Below are 27,815 nucleotides of genomic sequence, written 5' to 3'. Positions count from 1 at the left end.
GAGTGTAAGCCGCTTGGGAGCTTTTCCTGTTAGTCTGCTAGCAGCTATTCGTGAGGTTCCGGTTCAGGAGTTTGGAGTGCTACCTTATTCCCTTGTATGCAGTTCGGGAGTTTGGTGCATTCACTTGTATTCAATTCGGGAGTTTGGTGTTTTACTGAAGCTGTCTTTATATCTGAAAGGGGAATATCGCCTAAACGGATTTTAACCCCTTGTCTGCTGAAACGGTCTGTTACAGTGATCATGATTTTTAGCGATATCCAATATTTTTAAGGTGGTCCCAGTGCCACCACTCATATCTGGTGTCACAATAGCTTGCATTTAAAAAAACAACAACTTTTTTGACTGTAATATAATAGCAGTCAGTTTCCTTCACCCGTGTGCGTTTCAGGGCCTGCCAGGGCACAGTGTCACACCAGTGCAACTCATATCTGGTGTAACAGTAGTGTACATTAAAAAAAAAAAAACTAGAAATTTGACTGTGAAATAATAGCAGTCAGTTTCCTTCACACGTGTGCGTTTCAGGGCCTGCCAGGGCACAGTGTCACACCAGTGCAACTCATATCTGGTGTAACAGTAGTGTACATTTAAAAAAAAATATACAGGGGGCTTGTTGTCACCTTTCGGGGACCCTTGGTGTTGTAAATGGCTGGGTGGAGAGACCTTCAATGACATCAGTGAGGACAAGGAACGGGACATGGCTAGCTTGGGATCCAACCTTGTGCAAATGGGGAGTTTGCGGTTGTGCAAATGGACTGTTTGCGGTTGTTTGCGGTGCGTTAAACGGAGAGTTTGGTCTGTCACTGTGAAGCGGGCGTAACCCTTACACTACCTGATCGATACAACATCATACCTGATGTTTTAAAGCATGTTATTCCAAACAATTTAGGAATGTTAGGTGATCTATGCCCTTTATGGATTAAAACCAGACTCTGCATCAACTATGTAATTTTCCGTGGGAGTTTTGCCATGGATCCCCCTCCGGCATGCCACAGTCCAGGTGTTAGTCCCCTTGAAACAACTTTTCCATCACTATTGTGGCCAGAAAGAGTCCCTGTGGGTTTAAAAATTCGCCTGCCTATTGAAGTCTATGGCGGTTCGCCGGGGTTCGCCCGTTCGCGAACATTTGCGGAAATTCGCGTTCACCACTCGCAAACGGAAAATGTCATGTTCGCGATATCACTACTTGTAATTCATCAAGTTGTTCAGCTTACTAACTACACATGGGAAACATATGACACATTGGCCTAAACTTAATATATTTGGATTGGCTTCTTAATCTAATTAATATTTTTAGATAAACTTAAAACAAACTGAATAAAATATTTTAATATTTTGATAATTTTAGATATTTATATATGATATATTGTTTAATATCAGAATGACTTTTAAAAGATTTACCAAAATATATCATTCCTCTATAAGAATAACATCCTTGCAATATCTTTGCAGTTCCACACCAAGGAGCCCAGCTCTATCAGAGAAATCTCTTTACTATAGAGACTCTGACATGAAATAAATATTCTAACCCTTACCTTCCAAAGATGACATCACTTTCATCCTGGCAAGTTTGGAGGCATTGTTTTTAGATAAACTCGCTGCATTATCCCCTGACATATTGTGCATTGAGTGGGGGGTGACAATAGAAAACATGAATTCCATGTTAAGCAGTCTAGACGAATGCCAGGCAATCAAGGGAAATTATATCACTGAGCAACTGAGAGTACATTAGAAAATCTCAATAACAGGGGCAGCTGAAACAGTTTAAGAGTCAGGGTCCTCCCTGAATCATATGGTGTTTTAGAAGACCACTTTACAGCTGCGAACCTAGTTCAACAATATTTTGAGAGATCAGTGCACACTCCTATTATATTAGGCAGAATGCATAAGGGCCCTACATCCTAACTCTCTAACTTCCCTAGATATGCCATGTGCCAGGTACACTAATTTATCCTAAAAGAGGAAATCCTCCAGCAATCAAAGACTTTAACTATTGATGGAACTCAACTGCAAACTTTTCCCCACCTCTCCTGGACCACGCACACCACAGGGTGGAAGGGACATGCACCATATTACCTCCATTTATTGAGAAAGGAACATCTGATACAGATAGAAGTACCCCTTCTCTCTATTGGTTTCCCATAATGCAAATCAACTGACCATCTCCTTGACAATGGTTATCCCCCAACTGGTCAAACCCTACAATGCTGTGGCCTAAATCGTCACTCCCACTGTGTACTTGCTGTAGGGAGTCTTTGGGGAGGAAAAGACCCTAGTTGCACTAAACATCTACCTAATCCACAGCTTGGCCAAACCAGGTTCATCACCACCATGAATTAACCTTACCTCAACCTGGTCGTATATTCACATGTCTTTCTCAGAGCCAATAAGCTGGAGGGATAACATACATATCCTTCAACTTTGATTATTTTGGTCACATACCATATATGTGTAAACTTTGATTGCATTATTGTCGTTTCTTTATAGTTATTACTCTAGCTTGATGGACTAGTCCTTTATCCTCCACCAGGCATGGTATGAGTAGGCACTTGCTGGTTAAAGTTTTCTAGTCCTTTTAGGCTGGGCTTAAGCTTGCAGGATAGAATTTTCTAATCTAATCATTTTGACTATTTTATCAAATAGTACCTTCATTCTGAAAAGTGCTCGCTGAATACTGTTACCTGTGAACTTTAAATATCAGTCATACGAATAAACATTAATTTACTGATAATTGACACTTGTCCTGGACGTCAGGAGGACATCAACCACACCAATGTATCATTGCTGGATAATTGAGGGGTTAACTCTATGGGGTTAACTACCTCCTTGAGCTCCCGTTTAGTTCCCTTGCCCTTTTGACCCTAATATTTCCCTGTTTGATAAGGTTTAAGGCTCAGGTTTTCATTTTATGATCTCCCCGGGTTAAATATCTGGGAAAGGAAACAATGTGATCTATAGGTGAACGGGGCTTCAATTGTGCAATGATATTCTAATATAGCGTTAGATGTTTAAAGTATAGTATAACACTCACTCCTTCTCACCTTACTTCTGTCCACTTTCAAATGCAACATCTGCTCCACAGCAACCAATTGCTAGTCCTCCCTGGGAATCTTTTACAAATATCTAAACGTCTGGAACTCATGGATTGACTATTGACAGTCAATGTCTGGGGAGGAAAGGATAAGGATGGCCCCCAGGGAGGAGTAAAGCATGCAAGATGCTCCCTAGTAATAGACCTCCCTAGCAAAGGAGCTATAGGGGGAATGGCATCGTATTAATGCTAATGAATGCTAATTAATCACTTAATAAATATATACTATGTTATACCCCAACTGCTGTAAGCCAATGCTACTTCTCTCATGCACATGTGATAAGTCTCAGTCATTGCTTTAGTACAAGCCTATCTCCTTGAATACCATTATATTGTTTTTATTTAAAGGGACACTTAATGTAGTTGTTCTGGTGAGTTATAATCATTTTATGCAGGCATTGTCAGATAAAAAGGAAGTGTTTACATTGCCCCTAGGAACACCTCCAGGGGCCACTCCTTAGTTGGCCACTGGAGGTGTTTCCTGGCTCAGTGCTGCACAGTAGACATGGGGATACTGAATTATCCTCATAGAGATACATTGATTCAATGCATCTCTATGAGGAGGTGCTGATTGGCCAAAATTATGTTTGGCCCCTCCCCCTTGCTGATTTCAGCCAATCCAATGCTTTCCCCAGGTAAAAAGCATTGGATTGGCTAAAAATCTGCAATTCTGAAGATGTCACCAAGGGGGCGGAGCTTACCTTAGCTCAATATGTAGTATGTTATACTTTGTTAATAACTCTATGGCACCACATATGTGGAAATTTTACTTTCTGGATTTGTACCATATATCATTTTTTTCCTATTTTTGTGCTTATATCTGTAGCAAAGATTCGACTTTGAAAAACGTTTTAAATAAAGAGAAAATAAACAAAAATACTACAGAACTTTACATTCAGAGTGTAAGTTAAGTAATATAAAAACAGATAAAATCCTGGATGATTTTATATGTTTTGTTTTGTTATTAGGTTATATTATATGGTTTTATTTTATTTGCAGATTTGGAAACACAGTCCGGGGGAGGGAATGGGATATGTATGTCCTGTTTTCACTTCCATCGTATTTCTTATTTTATTGGGCTAAAAACAAAGTCAAGTTGTAATGTTAGAGTTATATCACCTGTTTTCTGTTCGAAAAAGTGTTTTTTAGAAATAACAACGTGACATAGCTCATGTTAATTAATTAGTGGGATAATAGCTGCTTGATCCAAGGAGACATCTGACTGCTATTTTGGGGTCAAGAAGGAATATTTTCCTAGTTTGTGGCAAAATTGGAAGCGCTTCAGACTGGGTTTTTTGCCGTCTTTTGGATCAACAGAAAAACCATACGTGAGGAAGGCTGAACTTGATGGACGCAAGTCTCTTTTCAGCTATGTAACTATGTAACTATGTAACTATGTTGTCCACTGTCTATGGTATCTGTGTAAAAGAGACAGCCTTTCTTTGTGTGAATCATTTTATAGTGACACGTCCTTTATGTGTTTAAAACACTGAAAATAATCACTGCCTATATAAATGTGCTTTGTAAACATTCCTAAACCTGTGAAGTTCATACAATGGGTAAAAACACAGCAACTTCACCTTGAGACACACTTGTGAGTCCCGGTGTAACGTGGATGCAACGCCGGAATGGGAATTATTAATATTGTTCCTGCTTTTTTCTTACTCTACACAGGTAGGTGATTTGTTTTATGCGGGGGACAGGAGTTACCTTTGTTTTTATTTTTGTATTTTTTAGTTGAGGGCATTATATTAGGAGATGTATATTCATTATTGTGTTTATACTGTGGTGTATTATTTCATATTTATTGCACAATTGCACTAGCACTATGATGAAATCATACCCAAATTCCATTACCCTGGGAATAATGACACAATGATCCTTTTTTTATTCAGCATTAAATAAAGTTTCAGAGATAAAATATAACCGACAATGCTGTGAGACTGGGTGATGTTCTAGAACGTCACATAAAATGATCTACTAAAAGGCAGGTCAAAATGGAATGCCCATAGACTTTAACAGGGCAGTGGAGATACACATGTATTCAGACAATGTTACCATGTATCCTGTGGAGAGTGTAATTGTGAAATTTAAAATAAGTAAGATTTAAAAAAGTAAGACAGAGACAACAGAAAGCAAGTGTAGAGTGAGAGGGACTGTTTCCCAGCTGTGGCAAGAAATGTAACCAACAAAGTAAAGGATATTACACTCTCCTGGTTCCCAGCGTGCAACCTGGCCTGAGGTTGGCCAAGCCTCACGTTACAGATATGAAGAACAAACAGTGGTCCAATCACTCAAGGTGAAACATAAATGGGCAGATTTATTGGAGCAAATATCAGCCACATTTTGACTCCATCAGGTTCTTTGTCAAACTTGACAAAGACCTTGATGGGTTTGAAATATTACTGACAAAGACCTTGATGGGTTCGAAATATTACTGACAAACACCTTGATGGGGTCGAAATATTACTGACAAAGACCTTGCTGGGTTCGAAATATTACTGACAAAGACCTTGCTGGGTTCGAAATATTACTGACAAACACCTTGATGGGGTCGAAATATTACTGACAAACACCTTGCTGGGGTCGAAATATTACTGACAAAGACCTTGCTGGGTTCGAAATATTACTGACAAACACCTTGATGGGGTCGAAATATTACTGACAAACACCTTGCTGGGGTCGAAATATTACTGACAAAGACCTTGCTGGGTTCGAAATATTACTGACAAAGACCTTGCTGGGTTCGAAATATTACTGACAAACACCTTGATGGGGTCGAAATATTACTGACAAAGACCTTGATGGGGTCGAAACATTGCTGACAAAGACCTTGCTGGTGTCGAAATATTACTGACAAAGACCTTGCTGGGTTCGAAATATTACTGACAAACACCTTGATGGGGTCGAAATATTACTGACAAACACCTTGCTGGGGTCGAAATATTACTGACAAAGACCTTGCTGGGTTCGAAATATTACTGACAAAGACCTTGCTGGGTTCGAAATATTACTGACAAACACCTTGATGGGGTCGAAATATTACTGACAAAGACCTTGATGGGGTCGAAACATTGCTGACAAAGACCTTGCTGGTGTCGAAATATTACTGACAAAGACCTTGCTGGGTTCGAAATATTACTGACAAACACCTTGATGGGGTCGAAATATTACTGACAAAGACCTTGATGGGGTCGAAACATTGCTGACAAAGACATTGCTGGTGTCGAAATATTACTGACAAAGACCTTGCTGGGTTCGAAATATTACTGACAAACACCTTAATGGGTTCGAAATATTACTGACAAAGACCTTGCTGGGGTCGAAATATTACTGACAAAGACCTTGCTGGGTTCTAAATATTACTGACAAACACCTTGATGGGGTCGAAATATTACTGACAAAGACCTTGCTGGGTTCGAAATATTACTGACAAACACCTTGATGGGGTCGAAATATTACTGACAAAGACCTTGCTGGGGTCGAAATATTACTGACAAACACCTTGCTGGGGTCGAAATATTACTGACAAAGACCTTGATGGGGTCGAAACATTGCTGACAAAAACCTTGCTGGTGTCGAAATATTATTGACAAAGACCTTGATGGGGTCGAAACATTGCTGACAAAGACATTGCTGGGTTCGAAATATTACTGACAAACACCTTGATGGGGTCGAAATATTACTGACAAAGACCTTGCTGGGGTCGAAATATTACTGACAAAGACCTTGCTGGGGTCGAAATATTACTGACAAAGACCTTGCTGGGGTCGAAATATTACTGACAAACACCTTGCTGGGGTCTAAATATTACTGACAAACACCTTGCTGGGGTCGAAATATTACTGACAAACACCTTGCTGGGGTCGAAATATTACTGACAAACACCTTGCTGGGGTCGAAATATTACTGACAAACACCTTGCTGGGGTCGAAATATTACTGACAAACACCTTGCTGGGGTCGAAATATTACTGACAAACACCTTGCTGTGGTCGAAATATTACTGACAAACACCTTGATGGGGTCGAAATATTACTGACAAAGACCTTGATGGGGTCGAAACATTGCTGACAAAGACCTTGCTGGTGTCGAAATATTACTGACAAAGACCTTGCTTGGTTCGAAATATTACTGACAAACACCTTGATGGGGTCGAAATATTACTGACAAACACCTTGCTGGGGTCGAAATATTACTGACAAAGACCTTGATGGGGTCGAAATATTACTGACAAACACCTTGATGGGGTCGAAATATTACTGACAAACACCTTGATGGGGTCGAAACATTGCTGACAAAAACCTTGCTGGTGTCGAAATATTACTGACAAAGACCTTGATGGGGTCGAAACATTGCTGACAAAAACCTTGCTGGTGTCGAAATATTAATGACAAAGACCTTGATGGGGTCGAAACATTGCTGACAAAGACATTGCTGGGTTCGAAATATTACTGACAAACACCTTGATGGGGTCGAAATATTACTGACAAAGACCTTGATGGGGTCGAAACATTACTGACAAAAACCTTGCTGGTGTCAAAATATTACTGACAAAGACCTTGATGGGGTCGAAACATTGCTGACAAAGACATTGCTGGGTTCGAAATATTACTGACAAACACCTTGATGGGGTCGAAATATTACTGACAAAGACCTTGCTGGGGTCGAAATATTACTGACAAAGACCTTGCTGGGGTCGAAATATTACTGACAAAGACCTTGATGGGGTCGAAATATTACTGACAAAGACCTTGCTGGGGTCTAAATATTACTGACAAAGACCTTGCTGGGGTCTAAATATTACTGACAAAGACCTTGCTTGGTTCGAAATATTACTGACAAACAACTTGATGGGGTCGAAATATTACTGACAAACACCTTAATGGGGTCGAAATATTACTGACAAACACCTTAATGGGGTCGAAATATTACTGACAAACACCTTGCTGGGGTCTAAATATTACTGACAAACACCTTGATGGGGTCGAAATATTACTGACAAACACCTTGCTGGGGTCGAAATATTACTGACAAAGACCTTGCTGGGGTCTAAATATTACTGACAAACACCTTGATGGGGTCGAAATATTACTGACAAAGACCTTGCTGGGGTCTAAATATTACTGACAAAGACCTTGCTGGGTCGAAACATTGCTGACAAAGACCTTGCTGGGGTCGAAATATTACTGACAAACACCTTGCTGGGGTCGAAACATTGCTGATTTCTGCTACAATACGTCTGCCCATTTATGTTTCACCTTGAGTGCCTTGACTACTGCTTATTAATAATACAATAAATGTACCCAAAGCATGACTGGGGGATATTTTCCATCCCCCGCACAAGCTCTGCCCCCATAACCCTCGCTTCCTAACTTTGTTTTCAATATTAATCTCCATGTCTTAACATCTTAATACGACTTATTCAATTAATTTGGAGTTCAATGTAAAATAAAAGAAAGTACTAAAGGTGTAAGTCTTGCTCTCTCTTTTGTTTTATTAATCTTTCCTCTAGTTTCACCCTCGCTCAGTCTCCCCTCGGCCCCCACATGCGGCTCTCCAGTGATCTCCAGCCGTATTGTTGGGGGAGCGAATGCTGAATATGGAGAGTGGCCTTGGCAGGTGCTCATAAAGTATAATGGGGCCTTTACATGTGGAGGGTCTCTGATCAATGACCAGTGGGTGCTGAGTGCTGCTCACTGCTTCGATTAGTGAGTATTACCCCCTCAGTAATACTAATTACTATCTGCTATCTTTTTATTTAATTTTAAACCAGCAAATACATATTGACATTACTTGTACTGCCCCCCCTTGTAATACATTTTGATTATTTTCTACATGATTTTCAGACTGTAATAAAAACAAAAAACGATAAGAAAATAACTGTTTCTAAGGGAGTGGAAAATGTAAGCCGTTTTAGTTTAAATCTTAACCTTTCATGAATGTAATTAAATTGGCAACAAAGATAGAAAATCACAATCTGATAAAATTAAACTATAGAAAAAATATAGAAAAAGTGGGATTCTGTATCTATAGTACCTTGCTGACTGATTAGCTATATAAAGTACAAATCAAATGTGTCATATGAATCAGCACATAGAGAAAATCATGTAGTAGCAGAGGGCGATAGTATTATTACTCTGTGCAGTAATTATTCTAAAAGGTGCAAAGCCAACAAAGGGATTTTGCTCAGAGATTATAATAACTGTAATAGTTGCAGTCAGAATGTGCGAATTGAAAACAGTAGCATTGCTGCTAAACTTTGCAACTTCTGTAAAACACAGAGAAATAGCACACATAGTAACACAAGAATCATGATTAGAGGTGAGCGAACCCGAACTGAAAAGTTTGGGTTCGTACCGAACATTAAGTTTTTTGGACCCCGGACCCGAACACGGACATATCACTGTATGTTCGGGTTGGAGTTTGGAGGTCGGCGATTTAATGACGCGTTTTGAAAGGCTGCAGGGCAGCCAATCAACAAGCGTTTGACTCGTGTGCCCTTAGAAGCCATCACAGCCATGCCTACTAATGGCATGGCTCTGATTGGCCAGTGCAGCAAGTGGCCCAGCCTCTATAGGAGCTGGTAACTTAGTGGTAGTAAATTATGCCCCTACTCGCTATACCGCGAGCAGGGGCGTGTCTATTAAACAGTAAACAGCCTGCGGCAGCTGGTGGGGGCCCTAAATAACAATAACTTAATGTCCACCCCCGGCCCCCACCCCTGAGCAGTGGGTGGGGGTCATAAATAAAATTTTTGGGGGGGGACCTAATGTCCTCCCCCCTGGCTCCCATCCCTGTGCAGCGGGTGGGGGACCTAATTAACAATAAGGGGGGACCCACTGTCCTCCCCCCCAGCCCCCACCCCTGAGCGGTAGGTGGGGGCCATAAATAAAAAATGGGGGGACCTAATGTTCTCCCCCCTGGCCCCCAACCCTGAGCGGTGGGTGGGGGCTCTAAATAACAATAAGAGGACTTAATGTCCACCCCCCACCCCTGAGCAGTGGGTGGGGGCCATAAATAAAAATTGGGGGGGACCTAATGTCCACCCCCCTGACCCCCATCCCTTTGCAGCGGGTGGGGGACCTAAATAACAATAAGGGGAGGACCTACTGTCCTCCCTCCCAGCCCCCACCCCTGCGCGGCGGGTGGGGGCCCTAAATAACAATAAGGGGGGGGACCTAATGTCCTCCACCGGCCCCCACCCCTGAGCGGTGGGTGAGGGACATTAAAAAAAAATCCCCCAGGTGACTGAATGTAGTAAGGTCATCCTACTTTTTCTATATTTTTTGATAGTTTGATTTTCTTAGATTGTGCTTTTATTTGGTTGTTTACCAATTTTAGTTACCAACTTGGAAACACGTATTTTCTTTTTGTTTTTCTTATAGTTTATTGTAATTTAGCTGTTTTTACCAGTGTTTCTTCTTTTTCAATACTGACTTATTTTGTTTATGGTTTTCAGACTGTTATAAGATCTGAAAACCATAAACAATAAAGCCATTTAACTCTGACTTCACAGCTTCCTTCTGACAAGTATTGACAGGGCGTATAAATCTAATATAACTCATATATGCAAATCTTTGAAACGTTTCTGAGACTTTATGGAACTCTTCTCCCCAAGGTGATGTGAAAGGTGAAGGATATGTGAAGTGCTGTATCATTCTGTACTTTCTGTACTGATTCCTGATGCTCGTTGAAATCTCCATTTCCAAAAGGCACCAAATTAATAGTGGTGGAAAAATTAAGCCACTTTTTTTTTTTATTAGAAAAGGTGTTTAAATATTCATAAATCCTTTGCAAAAAAAATGACAATTGACACGAATGTGCTAAAAAATGATGAATATACTTCAAAACTTTGCTAACTTTGCTAAACATTAGACAGAAGAGCGTTGGTCTAACTTTGATAAATCTCCCCCATTGTATCTCAGGGAACTGCCATTCACAGCAAGACAGGCAAGAACCTCTGAAATAATCAGAGGCTAATAGATTCTATTTTTAAGTTTCATAAAACATGGTGGTGGGCATTGTTACATTGTAATCTACTTAGATTTTATTGTAAATACAAATACAAAAAGAGAAGTCCTGCGCTTAGTAGCAGCAAGGACTACAATACACATCAGCCCCAATATATAGTAAAAACCAAAGAAAAGAAAATGTTACCTGCGCTCTCTCCTTAATCCCTATGTATATTTAGACAAATGGAGGTCATTTAGTTGCTCCAATGGCCATTGGAGGGAATGCCCGCCTGCCAACGTCAAGGCAGACCCCCCTAAGCGGGTCCTAACACTGACCCTTCAGCCTGCTTCCTTGAGCTTCTGGCAAAGATATCTCTAATGAGACAGAGAGGGGTATTTTTTATATACACCCCTATACTTATTAACCCTTAATAGGGAACACATGGGATGGGTAGCAGCATTGTAACCAGGCTGTGTGATACAAAGTAAATACAAATACAAAAAGAGAAGTCCTGCGCTTAGTCCCATTACTGCTGGGCCAGCAGCAACGACTACAACACACATCAGCCCCAATATGTAGTAAAAAACAAAGAAAAGAAAATGTTACCTGCGCTCTCTCCTTAATCCCTATGTATATTTAGACAAATGGAGGTCATTTAGTTGCTCCAATGGCCATTGGAGGGAATGCTCGCCTGCCAACGTCAAGGCAGACCCCCCTAAGCGGGTCCTAACACTGACCCTTCAGCCTGCTTCCTTGAGCTTCTGGCAAAGATATCTCTAATGAGACAGAAAGAGGTATTTTTTATATACACCCCTTTACTTATTAACCCTTAATAGGGAACACATGGGATGGGCAGCAGCTTTGTAACAAGGCTGTGTGATACAAAGTAAATACAAATACAAAAAGAGACGTTGGCAGGCGGGCATTCCCTCCAATGGCCATTGGAGCAACTAAATGACCTCCATTTGTCTACATATACATAGGGATTAAGGAGAAAGTGCAAGTAACATTTTCTTATATTTTATTGTGCTTAAATAATGAATAAACAAATATATTTTTGGGGGGGGTTAAACTAAACAGATCAAACACTAATCCTTAATCAGTTCTCTTACAGTCTGGCTGGTGAGCAGCCATTTTATAGAAACACGGCAGGGATTAATTGGCTCATAAAATGTCACACATTTACCAGTAAATAAACATGGTCGTCTATATGTCTATCTGAAAATAAAGAAATATATTGGAGAACACAAGAAAATTCACCAGATTTACCAAGTACAAAGAGTTTTTGTAATTTTACTTAAAGACTTAAAACTGAAAGTGCCGATGTCTCTGAATAAAACTTAATACATCTCAGTGACATTCAAGTTTGTAGGTAATAAAATAATCTCTGATTTATTAATAACCCATTTTGTTTTGTGTTTCAGTCCCAGCATTCCAGAGTATTATTCTATTTCCTTGGGAATGTACCAGATAGGGGGGTCAAACCCTCATGGAATTTTGGCTCAGGTGGAGAGGATCATAAACCACCCAGACTATAACACAACAGGGGACAGAGGGGACATTGCTTTGGTGAAGCTGAAAAACTCAGTTAACTTTACTGACTACATCCTACCGGTCTGCCTACCGGCTGCGTCTGTCTCCTTCCCATCTGGCTTGGAATGCTGGGTAACCGGCTGGGGAACAAGATCCTCTGGTGGTAAATCTTTTTTCGTACATAGTAACATCTGTGATGATGATTACTTGAGTTGCACAATATAAAAAAAATAGATATACATATAAATTCTATGTAAAAAAAGATATTACACATCTACAGAAAGAAGATAAAATGCTCTCAATGTAGGATATAGTGTTTATTTACAAAAGAGGAAATGAAAACGAAGAGGGGGCAGATATTATTGGGTGTGCAGTTTGATGCTTAACAAAAATAACACTTTATAAATATATAAGGTAGCTCTAGAAATCACTTTTGAAAAAAGAGTGAAAAAATATTTCTTGGATGAAAATGGACAAACTGGCACAGTGAGAGGTGTAACATAATAAGATACAATCTTTTGCTGTGTCTTTCTGGGAATTTCTCGAGTCGAGACTAGGTAATGGCACTTCACAGAAACTGTGGCAAAATCAGACTAGTGGCATAATAGTTATTTTAGGCTTTGTAGGTGACTGTCAAAAATGTGTGCGATGGTTCCATACCCACTTTCTGCCATAACCACGAGGCTGAGCTGTGGTTCTTGCAGTGCTTGTTTAGGTAATAGAGAAATAAGTGTAAGGCTCGACAAGGAGGAATGCGAGGAAACATATGTACAACAATATCTGGCAGCATGTTCGCCGGCGAACGGTTCCCGGCTAACTGTTGGGGACATCACTAGTGACCGGGTGTCATGCCGTGATTCTGGAGGGAGGGAGAGAGATTGGAGAAGATACGTGTAGTTATTTTATTTAACAGTTATAATTTAGCACTCTTATCCAGAGCTTTATTTTTTATGTTTTTTTTTTTTTTTTTTTTACAAATTGAGCAACAGAGACATGGGTGGGTTTACAGACAGAGGGAAATCAGTGCAGGGTTTACCAAAATGTGACCCTTGGCATGTGACCCAAGGCTTATACAGGGGAGCAAGAACAATGAATTTGCTTGGTTCCATACCCCCAGCCCTATGTAAAGAATGGAAGGGGGGAATGCTTAAACCTGCCTAGGGCCTTTTAGGATCTTCATCCTTCTCTGAACCAAAGGACACCAGGAGAAAGAGTTTTTCTCACGAGTTTTTCTCACCACGAGTTTTAGTTTCTTGAAATGAAAGGGATTCTGAAAAAAGTACAGAATGGCCGAATGTTGGAAGAAGAAAGATTTAGGAAATAACTGTGTCTTGGGGACAAAGTAGATAGTCCGTATTGCCAACAGAGAGACTATCTACTTCACCAGAAATTTGATTTTAGGTCACTTTGGTTGTGCATGTTCAGCATAGGTTCAATAAAGTGCAGATTACAAAATTAAGAAAGAATGTTCTAGGTTAGTATCGGAATAGGAAGCTCAGTCAGTTGGGTAGATCAAAAGAGAAGAGAGTCTATGTTAGTGAATTATGGAAAAAGAAAGTAAATGAGAGATTAAAAAAAACCATGAGAGGACGGGTAAAAGGGCAGTGTTGGTGGGAAGAAAGTGAGAAGATGTGTAGAAATAGAAATATAACCGTGAACCATCTTAGGTTTGAAAAAGAAGGGTAGATGGTACATGGAGAGGGAATAGAAGAGAGTGTAGACTTTCTTCTGATTAAAAAGTCCATTTTATTAGAAGAGTCTCTTGAGGCATTGTAAGCGGTATGTTTACTTGAGATGTTAAGATTTATGAGGACTCATTCTAATAATTAATGGTACTTGGATTTTCTAAAAATCTGTCTCCTTTATTTTGTTAAGGATAGTACACTTAGTGAGATGAAAAGATGGGTTTGGTTTTAGCAGCCAGGAGGGTTTGCTTAACTATTAGAATTTCCCTGTGTTTCTAATCACATGTACACATTAATTACTATTAAAATGATTTACATTTTGCATGTATACCCAGTGAAATATGAACTGATTGTTGTACATAGTACGTAGATTCATTTCCTGCAGATGATTGACTCTTTATTACTGATGTACATGCATAAATTTATCTTCTTGACTATATAGTTGCTGATACAGTATTTATGCAACTTTAGGATTTATTCCAGAAAATTTAGTTAAATACATGTAATTTATTCCATGAGTGTTTACACTTGCGAAAAAGCCACATTGTGCATCCGAAACATTGTTTCTTGTTTCTGGTTATTCATATTAAAGCCTGCTAAACCCTTCACAGAGTAATTGGACTCTTTCCTTACTAATAGTCTTTTAATAGATTGACAATTCTTTTCCTGCTCCCCTTACATATAAGGGTTGCTCACTTAAATGCTTGTGTTACAAAGTTGATTTAATATAAATATTTGTTTAGTCTGTTTAATTTGTGTACTTCTTGAGTGATTACGGCCTTAATTGATATTCAGACAATTGTGCCTTGTATATAGAGACATAGAATGGTCAAACTCCACTTTCTTGAACATGATCATCTATGTCAAGGTGTCTACTTGTTGTGAAGGTCAAGATTCTGTCAAGGATTCCTTAACATTCTATTACATGTCCTATGATTCTTCAGGAACTTTCCCGTCTAACAATACCCTCCAAGAAGTGATGACCCCACTGATAGACTACACGCAATGTGACCAGATGTACCATATTGGTTCCTCCGTTAGTAGTTATATCACCATAGTCCAGGAGGAGAAGATATGCTCTGGATATGAAGAAGCAGAAAACGATTCATGTCAGGTTGGTCGGCTACCTTGCAAATTCATCAATTATCTTCTGCATCACTCTGCATTAATCATATTACTATTGGCTGATTATTGATTAGTCACTATCTGTGTCACGAAATGGGTAACCCAATACGCAGAATAATAACCTTCTTATGGGTACAATAAATACCTAAACTGGTCCTTAGAATGGCTAGACTGATGGTAAATAGAATAGTCAGAAACAGGCCTAAGTCAAGGAGAACTAGAGAATAAGCAAAACGAATACCAGAGCTGAGTCAAGGGAACCAGAAATCAAAGTAGTCAGGTAAAAATTTAGTCAAATAACAAAATAGCACTAAAGCAGTAAATGAAATGCACTTTTGGGACACTAGAAAACTAGGAACCACAACAGGGCACCGAAACACTGGCTAAATGTGCTTTTATATGTTTGGGGGCGTGATTGATGTAGTCAGGGCCCCAAAATGTAAGTGGGCATCTGTATATCCCGCCCTCAGTACTTCCCATTGCCTGATGTTGGCACTCATGCGCCACGTCATAAAAAGGGGCATGCGCACAGCGGCTGGCGTCCATGAGACTAGCCGATTGGGCAGGGTGACTGGAGGAGGCGTAAGTAAGGGTAAGTATAGGATTCGTTACACTCTGGTGGTGTGTGCTCTCTGTATATATGAATTTCCTGTGTATGGATTATTATTTTATTTGCTAAATATTCTAGATATTCACCAGCATTTCCCAGATACTTATTTCTCCAGATAATTCTGGAGCTTTATCACCCCAAAGTAACTAAGGTTTAACTATCAAGTCAAATGAAATTATATTAAGTCAGATTCCAGCTTCAGCCAAACTTATTTTCTTTTTTACTATTGACTGATTCATTATATCCTGAAATTATTGTTTTATTGTGATTAGAGCATGCAGGTTGATTCAATAAATCTCAGGATCTCTATTGAACAGAGTAATTATAATAATTAACACTCACAAAAATGAAACTAAATATCGTAACGCTCTGTCTGATTCCAGTTCCAGTTGCATCTCGTCCGTCCAATCTATTAAGTGTTCAGAATTTAAACCATTTGAACATCCTTTTATTAATGTTTAATAGTGACTGACTAATAATAAATTAACCCTTTCCTTTACATAAATGCACATACGCTCACTATCCTTAAAACAGTCTCACCCATTATACCTTTCGGTTACCTCCACAACCACCCGGGCCTCATGACACCTCATGCCCTCTCATTTATCCACTCATCTATACTTACTTCCCTTTATTCCTTGTCCTCAGTGTACTACACCCCTTTCGCTCTACTATTGTACTTTTTAGTTTTTACCTTGTTATTATCTGTGGGTTTTTCCTTTTTGACTGATCTTAAAAGAAAAAATATAGTCCCCGCTGTTCTCTCTCTCATATACAACTCTATAAGGAGATCATTTCACACTATTCCAAAAAAAACAAATATATATATATATATATTTTTGTTGTTAATGAATACTAATCAAATATAAAACATGAAATTATATCGTAGACATTTTGTTGGCGATTTATTGACCTAATAAATATACCTTCCAGGGAGATGCCGGGGGACCCTTGGTGTGCAACATGGATGGTATCTGGGTGCAGGCGGGGATTGTCAGCTGGGGAGAAGGATGTGCTTTACCCAACCGCCCAGGGGTGTACACCCTAGTGCCAGCCTACCAGTCATGGATCAAGACGTATATACCTGAAATTCCATTCATCAGCGGTTCAGTGACTCCAAGTACAGGTAAGAGTCCGGCCACAGCTTATATTAAATCAATGCAATAGTAACTAGTGATGTCCTGAACGGTTCGCTGGCGAATAGTTCCTGGCGAAAATAGCATTTTCGCGTTCGCCACCACGGGCGAACACATGCGATGTTCGGTCCGCCCCCTATTCTTTATCATTGAGTAAACTTTGACCCTGTACCTCACAGTCAGCAGACACATTCCAGCCAATCAGCAGCACACCCTCCCTAGCAGACCCTCCCACCTACTGGACAGCATCCATTTTAGATTCATTGGGAAGCTGCAAGCATTTTATTTTTTATTTTGAATTTATTATTTATTTTATTTTTTGTGCATATAAATGTTACAAGCAGATACTCCCCCCAGACACTCTGTATTACTGAAGATACTCCCCCCCAGACACTCTGTGTGGTGTCCAGAATAAAGTGGAGGGTTCACTTCACTTGTCCTTCCTGCTCCAATCTCCTTTTCTTCTCCTTCATTTGGCACAGTCTTCTTATTCTTCTGACACTGTCTTCTCTTCTCCTTGGCTCCTTCTGCTCCTTAACCTTTCTGCTACGTTTTGCTTCTTTTGCACCCTTCTGCTCCTTTCTCTTTATGATCCTTTACTGCTTCTTGCAGACCTTTTCTGCTCCTTGCAGACCCTTTCTGCTCCTTCTCCTATGTTTCCTTTGTGCTCCTTCTGATTCTTTCTTTTCCTTTACCTTTGTGCTCCTTCTGTCCCTTTCTGCTATTTGCAGACCCTTCCTTCTCCTTGCAGACCCTTTCTGCTCCTTCTCCCACGTTTCCTTTGTGCTCCTTCTGATTCTTTCTGTTCCTTTACCTTTGTGCTCCTTGCTGCCCCTTCTTGCTCCTTGCTTCCCCTTCCTGCTAATTTATGCTCCTTCTCCTACTTTTTGTTTGTGCTCCTCCTGCCTCTTCCAGCTCATTGCTGGCCCTTCCTGCTCCTTGCTGACCCTTCCTGATCATTTCTGTTCCTTCTCCTACTTTACCTTTGTGCTCATTCTGTCCCTTCCTGCTCCTTGCTGCCCTTTCTGCTCCTTCTAATTTACCTTTGTGCTGCTTTACCTTCCAGCTCCTTGTTGACTCTTCCTGCTTCTTGCTGACCCTTCCTGTTCCTTGCTGACCCTTCCTTCTCTTTGCTGACAGTGAAACAGAAAAGTGGGAACCACCTCCAATAAGCGTACAAAATTAAAATACAACCTGGAGAATAGAAACCAGAGCTGAAATATTCTATATAAGAATAATAGTGAATAAACAAAAGTCGAATTCAGGCCTCTCACCCCCCAGGGGTATATATAATAATGTAGACTTGATAGTAGATTCAGATAATATAGATGTCTTCAAAGGAATGGATAAAAAGAACCATACATGGTGAAGTATGTAAGAAAAATACATAATATATTTATTTGATTGCACTTACAAACAGAAAGATGCAAACAGGCATATCTCCACTTCAAGTGGAACAAAATCGCAGCGAGGTGGAACTGGAAACCAAAAAAAAAAATTCTTTGCTGACCCTTCCTGCTCCTTGCAGACCCTTTCTGCTCCTTGATGTCCCTTCCTGCTCATTTCTGTTCCTTCTCCTTTCTGCTCCTTCTCTTACTTTACCGTCCCGCTCCTTCTTGTAGGCTGTCTCCCCCATCCCTCACTTACCTGATGTATATGCTGTCTCCCACCCCCATCCCTCACTTCCCTGATCTGTAGCCTGCCCCCCATGCCTCACTTCCCTGATCTATAGGCTGCCCCGTTATGCCTCACTTCCCTGATCTATAGGCTGCCCCCATGCCTCACTTCCCTGATCTATAGGCTTCCCCCCATGCCTCAGTTGCCTGAACTATAGGCTACCCCCATGCCTCACTTCTCTGATTTGTAGTCTGCCCCCCATGCCTCACTTTAGTGATCTGTAGGCTGCCCCCTCATGCCTCACTTCCCTGATCTATAGGCTGATCCCCAATGCCTCACTTCCCTGATCTATAGGCTATCTCTCACCCCATCTCTCACTTACCTGATCTGTAGGCTGCCCCCATACCTCACTTACCTGATCTGTAGGTTGCCCCCCATCCCTTACTTACCTGATCTGTAGGCTGTCTCTGCAGTATAGGAGTTGCTGGCTGCATGTGCTGCTCCCTTGCGAGAGAGAAGCAGGTATAAGATGTACCTTCCTATGCCTGTCTCTCTCCATTCACGGCGCCGCCTACTGGCCAGCACTGATATTGCACTGTATTTTCAATCTCACACTAAAAATACCAGAACAAGCTGAAAAATCCAAGGGGATGCCCATGCTAGCCCTGCAGATGCCCATGCTAGCCCAGCCTCTCTAGGGTCCGGTACGCAATTCTGTCCAGTGTCTTCCTAGATTTGCAAGTTATGGTTAGGTCAGTCCTGACAGCAACCCCAAACTAAGTAACAACGTTTTGACTATGTTTCTTTTTCGAGCAATTGCTGGTCATTTATTTACTGCTAACAATAGAGGGTGCTCTTCAATATTTCACTATATAATAGTGCTTTGTGTGGACTTATATGAACATAGTGTAGCCAGACTGCTTCTGCATCACTCTGTGTTCAGACCATTGTGAGGAGTCCAAGTGGTCCTATGTCAAAGTTACCACTGCTGTGAGTGTGGAGTGACCCAGTCAGCTCTGTAGACATTATCACCAATACAATAACCATGTTTGTGAAGGGAAGTCTGGTTATCGGAATCCACCAATCTGTCATGAAAATGATTGAGTTATTTTAGGTCACTGGAATATTTTTATAACACTGTGTCCATGCAGACTGCTGTGGGATAAAACATTTCACTATTCAGTAAATAGATCAGGGATTGCCTTTTATCCTTTGTAAATCTCAATATAGACAGATTTTATAGTAGCACTGATACAAACCTCATCTTTCTGACAAATATCCACATGACAAATATAACCATTCTAGTAACACAATATTACACCACAATTGTATTAAATGCATAGTGGAGATTTATGGTGTTAATATTGTAATATAATCATGTCTCTGTGTTCTCCTTAGATTAATTTCTTTAAAGAAATAAAATGTTCTGAAAGTTATTTTTTACATTTAGTTATTTTAAAAAATAGTGCCATTATCCAGGGCCTTAATGATGTAGCTATATCCTATAAGCTCATATTTCACGCATGTCTAAAGTCCATCTCCTTACTTGGCTATCTCAATTTCACCGCAGTGATTCCTCAGACCACTCCCTTCACCACAACCCAGTCACCACTTGGCAAGTGTGGTTCTCCGGTGGTCTCCAGTCGCATAGTGGGAGGTACCGATGCTGTGGATGGAGAGTGGCCCTGGCAGATTAGTATACAGGTCTATAGATTCCATATTTGTGGTGGGTCCTTGATCTCCAACCAGTGGGTTCTCAGCGCTGCTCATTGCTTTCAAAGGTAGGTCTCCCAAATATCTCATCACAGCTATGGTCACAGTTTGACAAAACCTTTCTTCACCGTGTGTTCTGGAACTATTCAGAGCTAAAGAACCAACATCCAGCAGCCTAAAGCATCATTCAGTCTCCAAAGTTGAGTGTATTAGTTCTCATCATTCCATTGGGCATGGAGTAGGAAGTGCAGTATGTATCCACCATTATACCCAGGAAACCAATGTTATTTAGAAATCTTGTATTTAGTTTCTATATTTGCATTATAAACCAAATAGTAAACGGATAAAGAAATGATTAACATGAGGTACAGACAGTTTTTAATGTGAAGCAGCATTTGTTGTCTCTGCATAAACAAATTATATTATAATCATAAACATGAAAATAGCGACTATATAAGGGCTTTCTGATGGAAGAGCTGCATTAAAGATTGGAAATGCTTTATAAAATGTTAATTAATATTCAAGGTGTGAGTAAAACATTAAATAAAGTGCCCCAGACATTTTCCTAGTTTATTTACCATTTTGTGGAATGAGATACTGACTGTGTTTATTGTCGAAATAATAGTAATTTAATATGTTGCAATTTCGGAGACACGGTCTACAACACCGTGAGCGATTATTCTGAAATGATCTATGTTTACTTCCTAAAGCTATTCTAACCCAAAGGACTTTGTTGTTTACTTGGGAATGTACCAACTCTCTGGGAACAGCCCACACAAGCAATCGGCCACGGTGGAGAAAATCATAGTAAACCAACAGTTCACCTCAACAGGAAGCAGAGGGGACATTGCCCTGCTAAAGTTGTCCAACCCAGTCAGTTATAACAACTACATCCTGCCAGTGTGTCTACCAGGAGCATCCGACACATTCCCATCTAGCTTGGAATGCTGGGTAACCGGCTGGGGGGATGTGAAGTATGGTGGTGAGTAGTGAATGTTAATTAGACTAAAGAACATGAATATTTAACTTGTGGTATTAGTTTATTTGAAAAATCGCCTTGGATTAAATAAACGTAACATTTGATAAATACATTAAAGATCAATTACTATCTGCTTTATAATTTCTGCTTCACATTTAATTGTCCAAGTCTGTGAAGAATTTCATTCCTTAGAAGACGATATATTAAGAAGTAGAGATTCAGCTAGTCAGTATGACAGGGGGGTAAAGGGGGGGTACGGAACTTATTCCAGCCAGACGGTTCCCACCGAGGAGGTCGGCCGCAACTCCTAGGCGGGCCCACTCCAGGCTGCACTTCAGAACTATTAGAGCTTTGTAGCTGCAGACAGCAGGACAGCTTTAGCAAATGAACCGGTTGCTCCCAAACACTAATAGGTCTAAGCCCAAGGCAAGAAGGTGGCCAGGGTGTCCCTATTAATGGGATGTAAACACGGTCGCGGAGCACGGTCTACCTGCGTCTGGTCAGTATCCGAACGAATCGTTATTTATGCTAGTAGCTTTTTCTGTCTGTTACTCCTACGTACTGCAAGTCATTAAAGCACATACTAAACTGCTGGATGGAATACAAATTTAAATAATAGAAATGAACCATGAATTCATCACACATTACATCTTTTCACTGTTTTCGAAAGGTCCTAACCTCTTATTAGTTTCTACAGAAGAGTAAAGTGTAAAATAAGTTATGTTTTCTTCTGGATGGACTGATGGGAGTTTTCTTGATGGCACTTGGCTTTAAGCACAAAATTCATGTAATGTCTTTCTTGTTTTATTCAATCTTCAGTTAATCTCGTATCTCCTAAAACCCTTCAAAAAGTAAGAACACCACTGATAGACCACACTAGTTGTGATGAGATGTACCACATTGGATCTTTAATCAGTTCATCTGAAACCATCATCCAGGAAGAGAAGATATGTGCTGGGTACAAGGAGGGAGGGAAGGACTCCTGCCAGGTGGGTCAATAGATTTCACCAATTAAATGACTTAACTGTTTATCATCCCAGAACTGATTTATTGATACTGGGCTAATAATCACTGGTTCTATTAAACTAATACATCATTCATAAGAAGGATTATATGACGAATGCCAAGACTACATTCTATTTTAGAAATAATATGCAAGTTAGACTAGATCTATTAAAGCCGATTTAATGCCCATTTGGAGATGACACATTTCTTTGCCTTAACAAACACCAGATCACCTGCATTATATTGACATGCTGTGGGTCAAAGTCCATGTAAACATAGGAATTACAGAATTAAGCCAAATTATATGATATTTTGTCAGATTCCAGCTTCAATCAAACTCCCTTTTTTTTACTATTGACTGATTATTAATTATATTATGAAATTATTGTTTTATTGTGATTTGAGCTTGCAGGTTGATTTCTTATATGTTGGGATATCTGCTCCTAGTTTCAGTTGTACCTCATCCGTCTGTTCTATTAAGTGTTTTATTAAGTGTTCATAATTTAAACCATTTGAACTTTCATTCCTTTTATGAATGTTTAATAGTGACTGAATAACAATAAATTAACCCTTTTCTTTACATATACATACATTAGAGCTCACTATCCTTAAAATGTGTTCAACCCTTATATCAGTCAGATTCTCTACTGTTATTTCCACAGCCGCCCGGACCTCATGCCACTTTATGCCCTCTCATTTATTCTTTACGCTATACTCATATACCATATACTCTATCCAATATTCCTCAACCTCAATGTCCTACATCTAGTGGAAAAATACTGTCACCAGTGTTCTCTCTCATAAATAAATTACTCAATCAAAGGAATACTCAAAACTGTTAAAAAACAACATTTTCCGCTAATCAAATATTAAACATTAAATTATATTGTAGACAGTTTACTGATGATTTGATTACCTAACAAATATACCTTCCAGGGAGACTCTGGAGGACCCTTGGTGTGTAAGGTGGATGGTATCTGGGTCCTGGCTGGAATTGTCAGCTGGGGGGAAGGATGTGCTTTAGCTAACCGCCCCGGAGTGTACACCCTAGTACCGGCCTATGAGTCATGGATCAAGACACATGTATCAGGGACTCCCGAGCTGAGTACAGGTAAGAGTCAAGCCACAGCTTATAGTAAATCTAGCCTATAATAACCAATCCTTTTCTCCTTCAAAGATGAACACGCAAGCAACCTCTACACTCCAAGAACAAAGATTTTACTACATGTTGCCTACACAAACTTAAGCTACATTATATGTATCAATCTTTTTATCTAATAATATCACACCCAACATTCATATCTTAATCCACATTAATATACAATACGCCTTCTAACTGGGGAGTGCTACAACTGGGGATACACCCCTGCCAATATGTAACGTGACCCATACGAATGCTTCACACCTCTGCCCACATTCACAATACAGTCAGTGGCACTGGGAATTACTCCAAGAAAAAGAAGACACAATAATTGTGAAGAGTTAGGGAGTTAGCATGGAGTGAGGCAGGAGAGGGCCCGGGGAGCTCTAGCCAGCAGCTCCGCCAAGCTCCTCTGCAGGGGCAGCACATGGCAGCAAGGATCCACCCTCCCTACAAAAGGTAAGAAGGAAGGTGGATCCTTGCTGCCATGTGCCTATTTACTAACCTACCCCCACCTCCACCCCCACAAAGCCTCCAAACATACAGCACACACACACATACAGCACCCTCATACACACAGCACACAAACAGCACCCTCACACACACAGCACACAAACAGCACCCACACACACACACACACACACACAGCACCTACACACATACAGCACCCTCACACACAGAGCACACATACAGCACCCTCACACACACAGCACACAAACAGCAACCACACACACACAGCACACATACAGCACCCTCACACACACAGCACACATACAGCACCCTCACACACACACTACACTAACAGCACCCTCACAAACACACACACACAGCACCCTTACCAACACACAGCACCCTCACAAACACACAATACCCTCACACACAACATCCTCACACACAGCGCACTAACAGCACCCTCACAAACACACAAACAGCACCCTACCACACATCAAACTCACAAAAAAACAGCACCCTCACACAGCACGCTAACAGCACCCTCACAAACACAGGACACCCACACAGAGCACACAAACAGCACCCTCACACACACAGCACCCTCACACAGCACACTTACAGGACTCTAACAAACACACACACACACACACACACACACACACAAACACCCTCACACACACACAGCACACTAACAGCACCCTCACACACAACACACTAACAGCACCCTAACAAACACACACACAAACACCCTCACCCACATAGCACACTACCAGCACCCTCACACACACTTCACACTAACAGCACCCTTACACACAGCCCCCTTACACACACACACACACCACCCTTACACACACAGCACCCTCACACCACCCTCACACAGCACACTAACAGAAAACACACACACAGCAGTGTATGTTTGTGTGTGTGTGTATATATATATATATATACATACATATACATGCGGCGTGTGTTTGTGCTTTAGGGTGCACACCCTAATGCAATAGGCTACACATGCCTATGCTCACGTCCCTGATCTATAGGCTGCCCCCCCATGCCTCACTTTCCTGATCTATAGGGTCTCACATACATCTCTCACTTACCTGATCTGTAGGTTGCCCCCCATCCCTCACTTACCTGATCTGTAGTCTGTCTCTGCAGTATAGGAGTTGCTGGCTGCATGTGCTGCTCCCCTGCGAGAGAGAAGCAGGGATAAGATGTAGCTTCCTATCCCTGTCTCTCTCCATACACAGCGCCACCTACTGGCCAGTGCTGATATTGCACTGTATTTTAAATCTCACACTAAAAATAGCAGAACAAGCTGAAAAATCCAGGGCGGGGGGGGCAAGTATCCCGCCTTGCCCTCCGCTCCCCCCTGCGGATGCACATGCTAGCCCAGCCTCTCTAGGGTCCGGTACGCAATTCTGTCCAGTGTCTTCCTAGATTTGCAAGTTATGGTTAGGTCAGTCCTGACAGCAACCCCAAACAAAGTAGCAACGTTTTGACTATGTTTCTTTTTCGAGCAATTGCTGGTCATTTATTTACTGCTAACAATAGAGGGTGCTCTTCAATATTTCACTATATAATAGTGCTTTGTGTGGACTTATATGAACATAGTGTAGCAAGACTGCTTCTGCATCACTCTGTGTTCAGACCATTGTGAGGCTTCCAAGTGGTCCTATGTCAAAGTTACCACTGCTGTGGGTGTGGGTTGACCCAGTCAGCTCTGTAGACATTATCACCAATACCATAACCATGTTTATGACCAATCTGTCATGAAAATGATTGAGTTATTTTAGGTCACTGGAATATTTTTATAACACTGTGTCCATGCAGACTGCTGTGGGATAAAACATTTCACTATTCAGTAAATAGATCAGGGATTGCCTTTTATCCTTTGTAAATCTCAATATAGACAGATTTTATAGTAGCACTGATACAAACCTCATCTTTCTGACAAATATCCACATGACAAATATAACCATTCTAGTAACACAATATTACACCACAATTGTATTAAATGCATAGTGGAGATTTATGGTGTTAATATTGTAATATAATCATGTCTCTGTGTTCTCCTTAGATTAATTTCTTTAAAGAAATAAAATGTTCTGAAAGTTATTTTTTACATTTAGTTATTTTAAAAAATAGTGCCATTATCCAGGGCCTTAATGATGTAGCTATATCCTATAAGCTCATATTTCACGCATGTCTAAAGTCCATCTCCTTACTTGGCTATCTCAATTTCACCGCAGTGATTCCTCAGACCACTCCCTTCACCACAACCCAGTCACCACTTGGCAAGTGTGGTTCTCCGGTGGTCTCCAGTCGCATAGTGGGAGGTACCGATGCTGTGGATGGAGAGTGGCCCTGGCAGATTAGTATACAGCTCTATAGATTCCATATTTGTGGTGGGTCCCTGATCTCCAACCAGTGGGTTCTCAGCGCTGCTCATTGCTTTCAAAGGTGGGTCTCCCAAATATCTTACCACAGCTATGGTCACAGTTTGACAAAACCTTTCTTCACCGTGTGTTCTGGAACTATTCAGAGCTAAACAACCAACATCCAGCAGCCAATAGCATCATTCAGTCTCCAAAGTTGAGTGTATTAGTTCCCATCATTCCATTGGGCATGGAGTAGGAAGTGCAGTATGTATCCACCATTATACCCAGGAAACCAATGTTATTTAGAAATCTTGTATTTAGTTTCTATATTTGCATTATAAACCAAATAGTAAACGGATAAAGAAATGATTAACATGAGGTACAGACAGTTTTTAATGTGAAGCAGCATTTGTTGTCCCTGCATAAACAAATTATATTATAATCATAAACATGAAATTAGCGACTATATAAGGGCTTTCTGATGGAAGAGCTGCATTAAAGATTGGAAATGCTTTATAAAATGTTAATTAATATTCAAGGTGTGAGTAAAACATTAAATAAACTGCCCTAGACATTTTCCTAGTTTATTTACCATTTTGTGGAATGAGATACTGACTGTGTTTATTGTCGAAATAATAGTAATTTAATATGTTGCAATTTCGGAGACACGGTCTACAACACCGTGAGCGATTATTCTGAAATGATCTATGTTTACTTCCTAAAGCTATTCTAACCCAAAGGACTTCATGGTTTACTTGGGAATGTACCAACTCTCTGGGAACAGCCCACACAAGCAATCGGCCACGGTGGAGAAAATCATAGTAAACCAACAGTTCACCTCAACAGGAAGCAGAGGGGACATTGCCCTGCTAAAGTTGTCCAACCCAGTCAGTTCTAACAACTACATCCTGCCAGTGTGTCTACCAGGAGCATCCGACACATTCCCATCTGGCTTGGAATGCTGGGTAACCGGCTGGGGGGATGTGAAGTATGGTGGTGAGTAGTGAATGTTAATTAGACTTAAGAACATGAATATTTAACTTGTGGTATTAGTTTATTTGAAAAATCGCCTTGGATTAAATAAACTTAACATTTGATAAATACATTAAAGATCAATTACTATCTGCTTTATAATTTCTGCTTCACATTTAATTGCCCAAGTCTGTGAAGAATTTCATTCCTTAGAAGACGATATATTAAGAAGTAGAGATTCAGCTAGTCAGTAAGAAGGCAACATGTGGCAGGCCCCCTATTCTAGCCAATAGTACGGCAGAACAAGATGTTCAGAAGTCACTCCTGCTCCTCTGGTAATCATTTTAGCAATCCAGAACTGGTGGGTGTAAACACTTTTTCCATTTTTAGATTTTTTTTGGGGGGGAGAGCATTTTTTGGTT

At 40.5% G+C, this 27,815-nt stretch overlaps 1 protein-coding gene across 1 annotated transcript in view; it reads left to right on the top strand.

The window, feature by feature from the left end:
- LOC134572067 (uncharacterized) overlaps nt 1–27,815 on the top strand; it is a 333,780-nt gene that overhangs the window by 163,899 nt on the left and 142,066 nt on the right. The window contains exon 24 of the mRNA XM_063430868.1: nt 15,206–15,375. Coding sequence (XP_063286938.1) covers nt 15,206–15,375 — 170 coding nt within the window. The remainder of the gene's footprint in view (nt 1–15,205; nt 15,376–27,815) is intronic.

The sequence above is a fragment of the Pelobates fuscus genome, chromosome 8 (genome assembly GCF_036172605.1).
Source record: "Pelobates fuscus isolate aPelFus1 chromosome 8, aPelFus1.pri, whole genome shotgun sequence".
Lineage (NCBI taxonomy): Eukaryota > Metazoa > Chordata > Amphibia > Anura > Pelobatidae > Pelobates > Pelobates fuscus.
The sequence above is the reverse complement of the archived record's forward strand: the minus strand, read 5'-3'. Positions and strand labels throughout refer to the sequence as shown.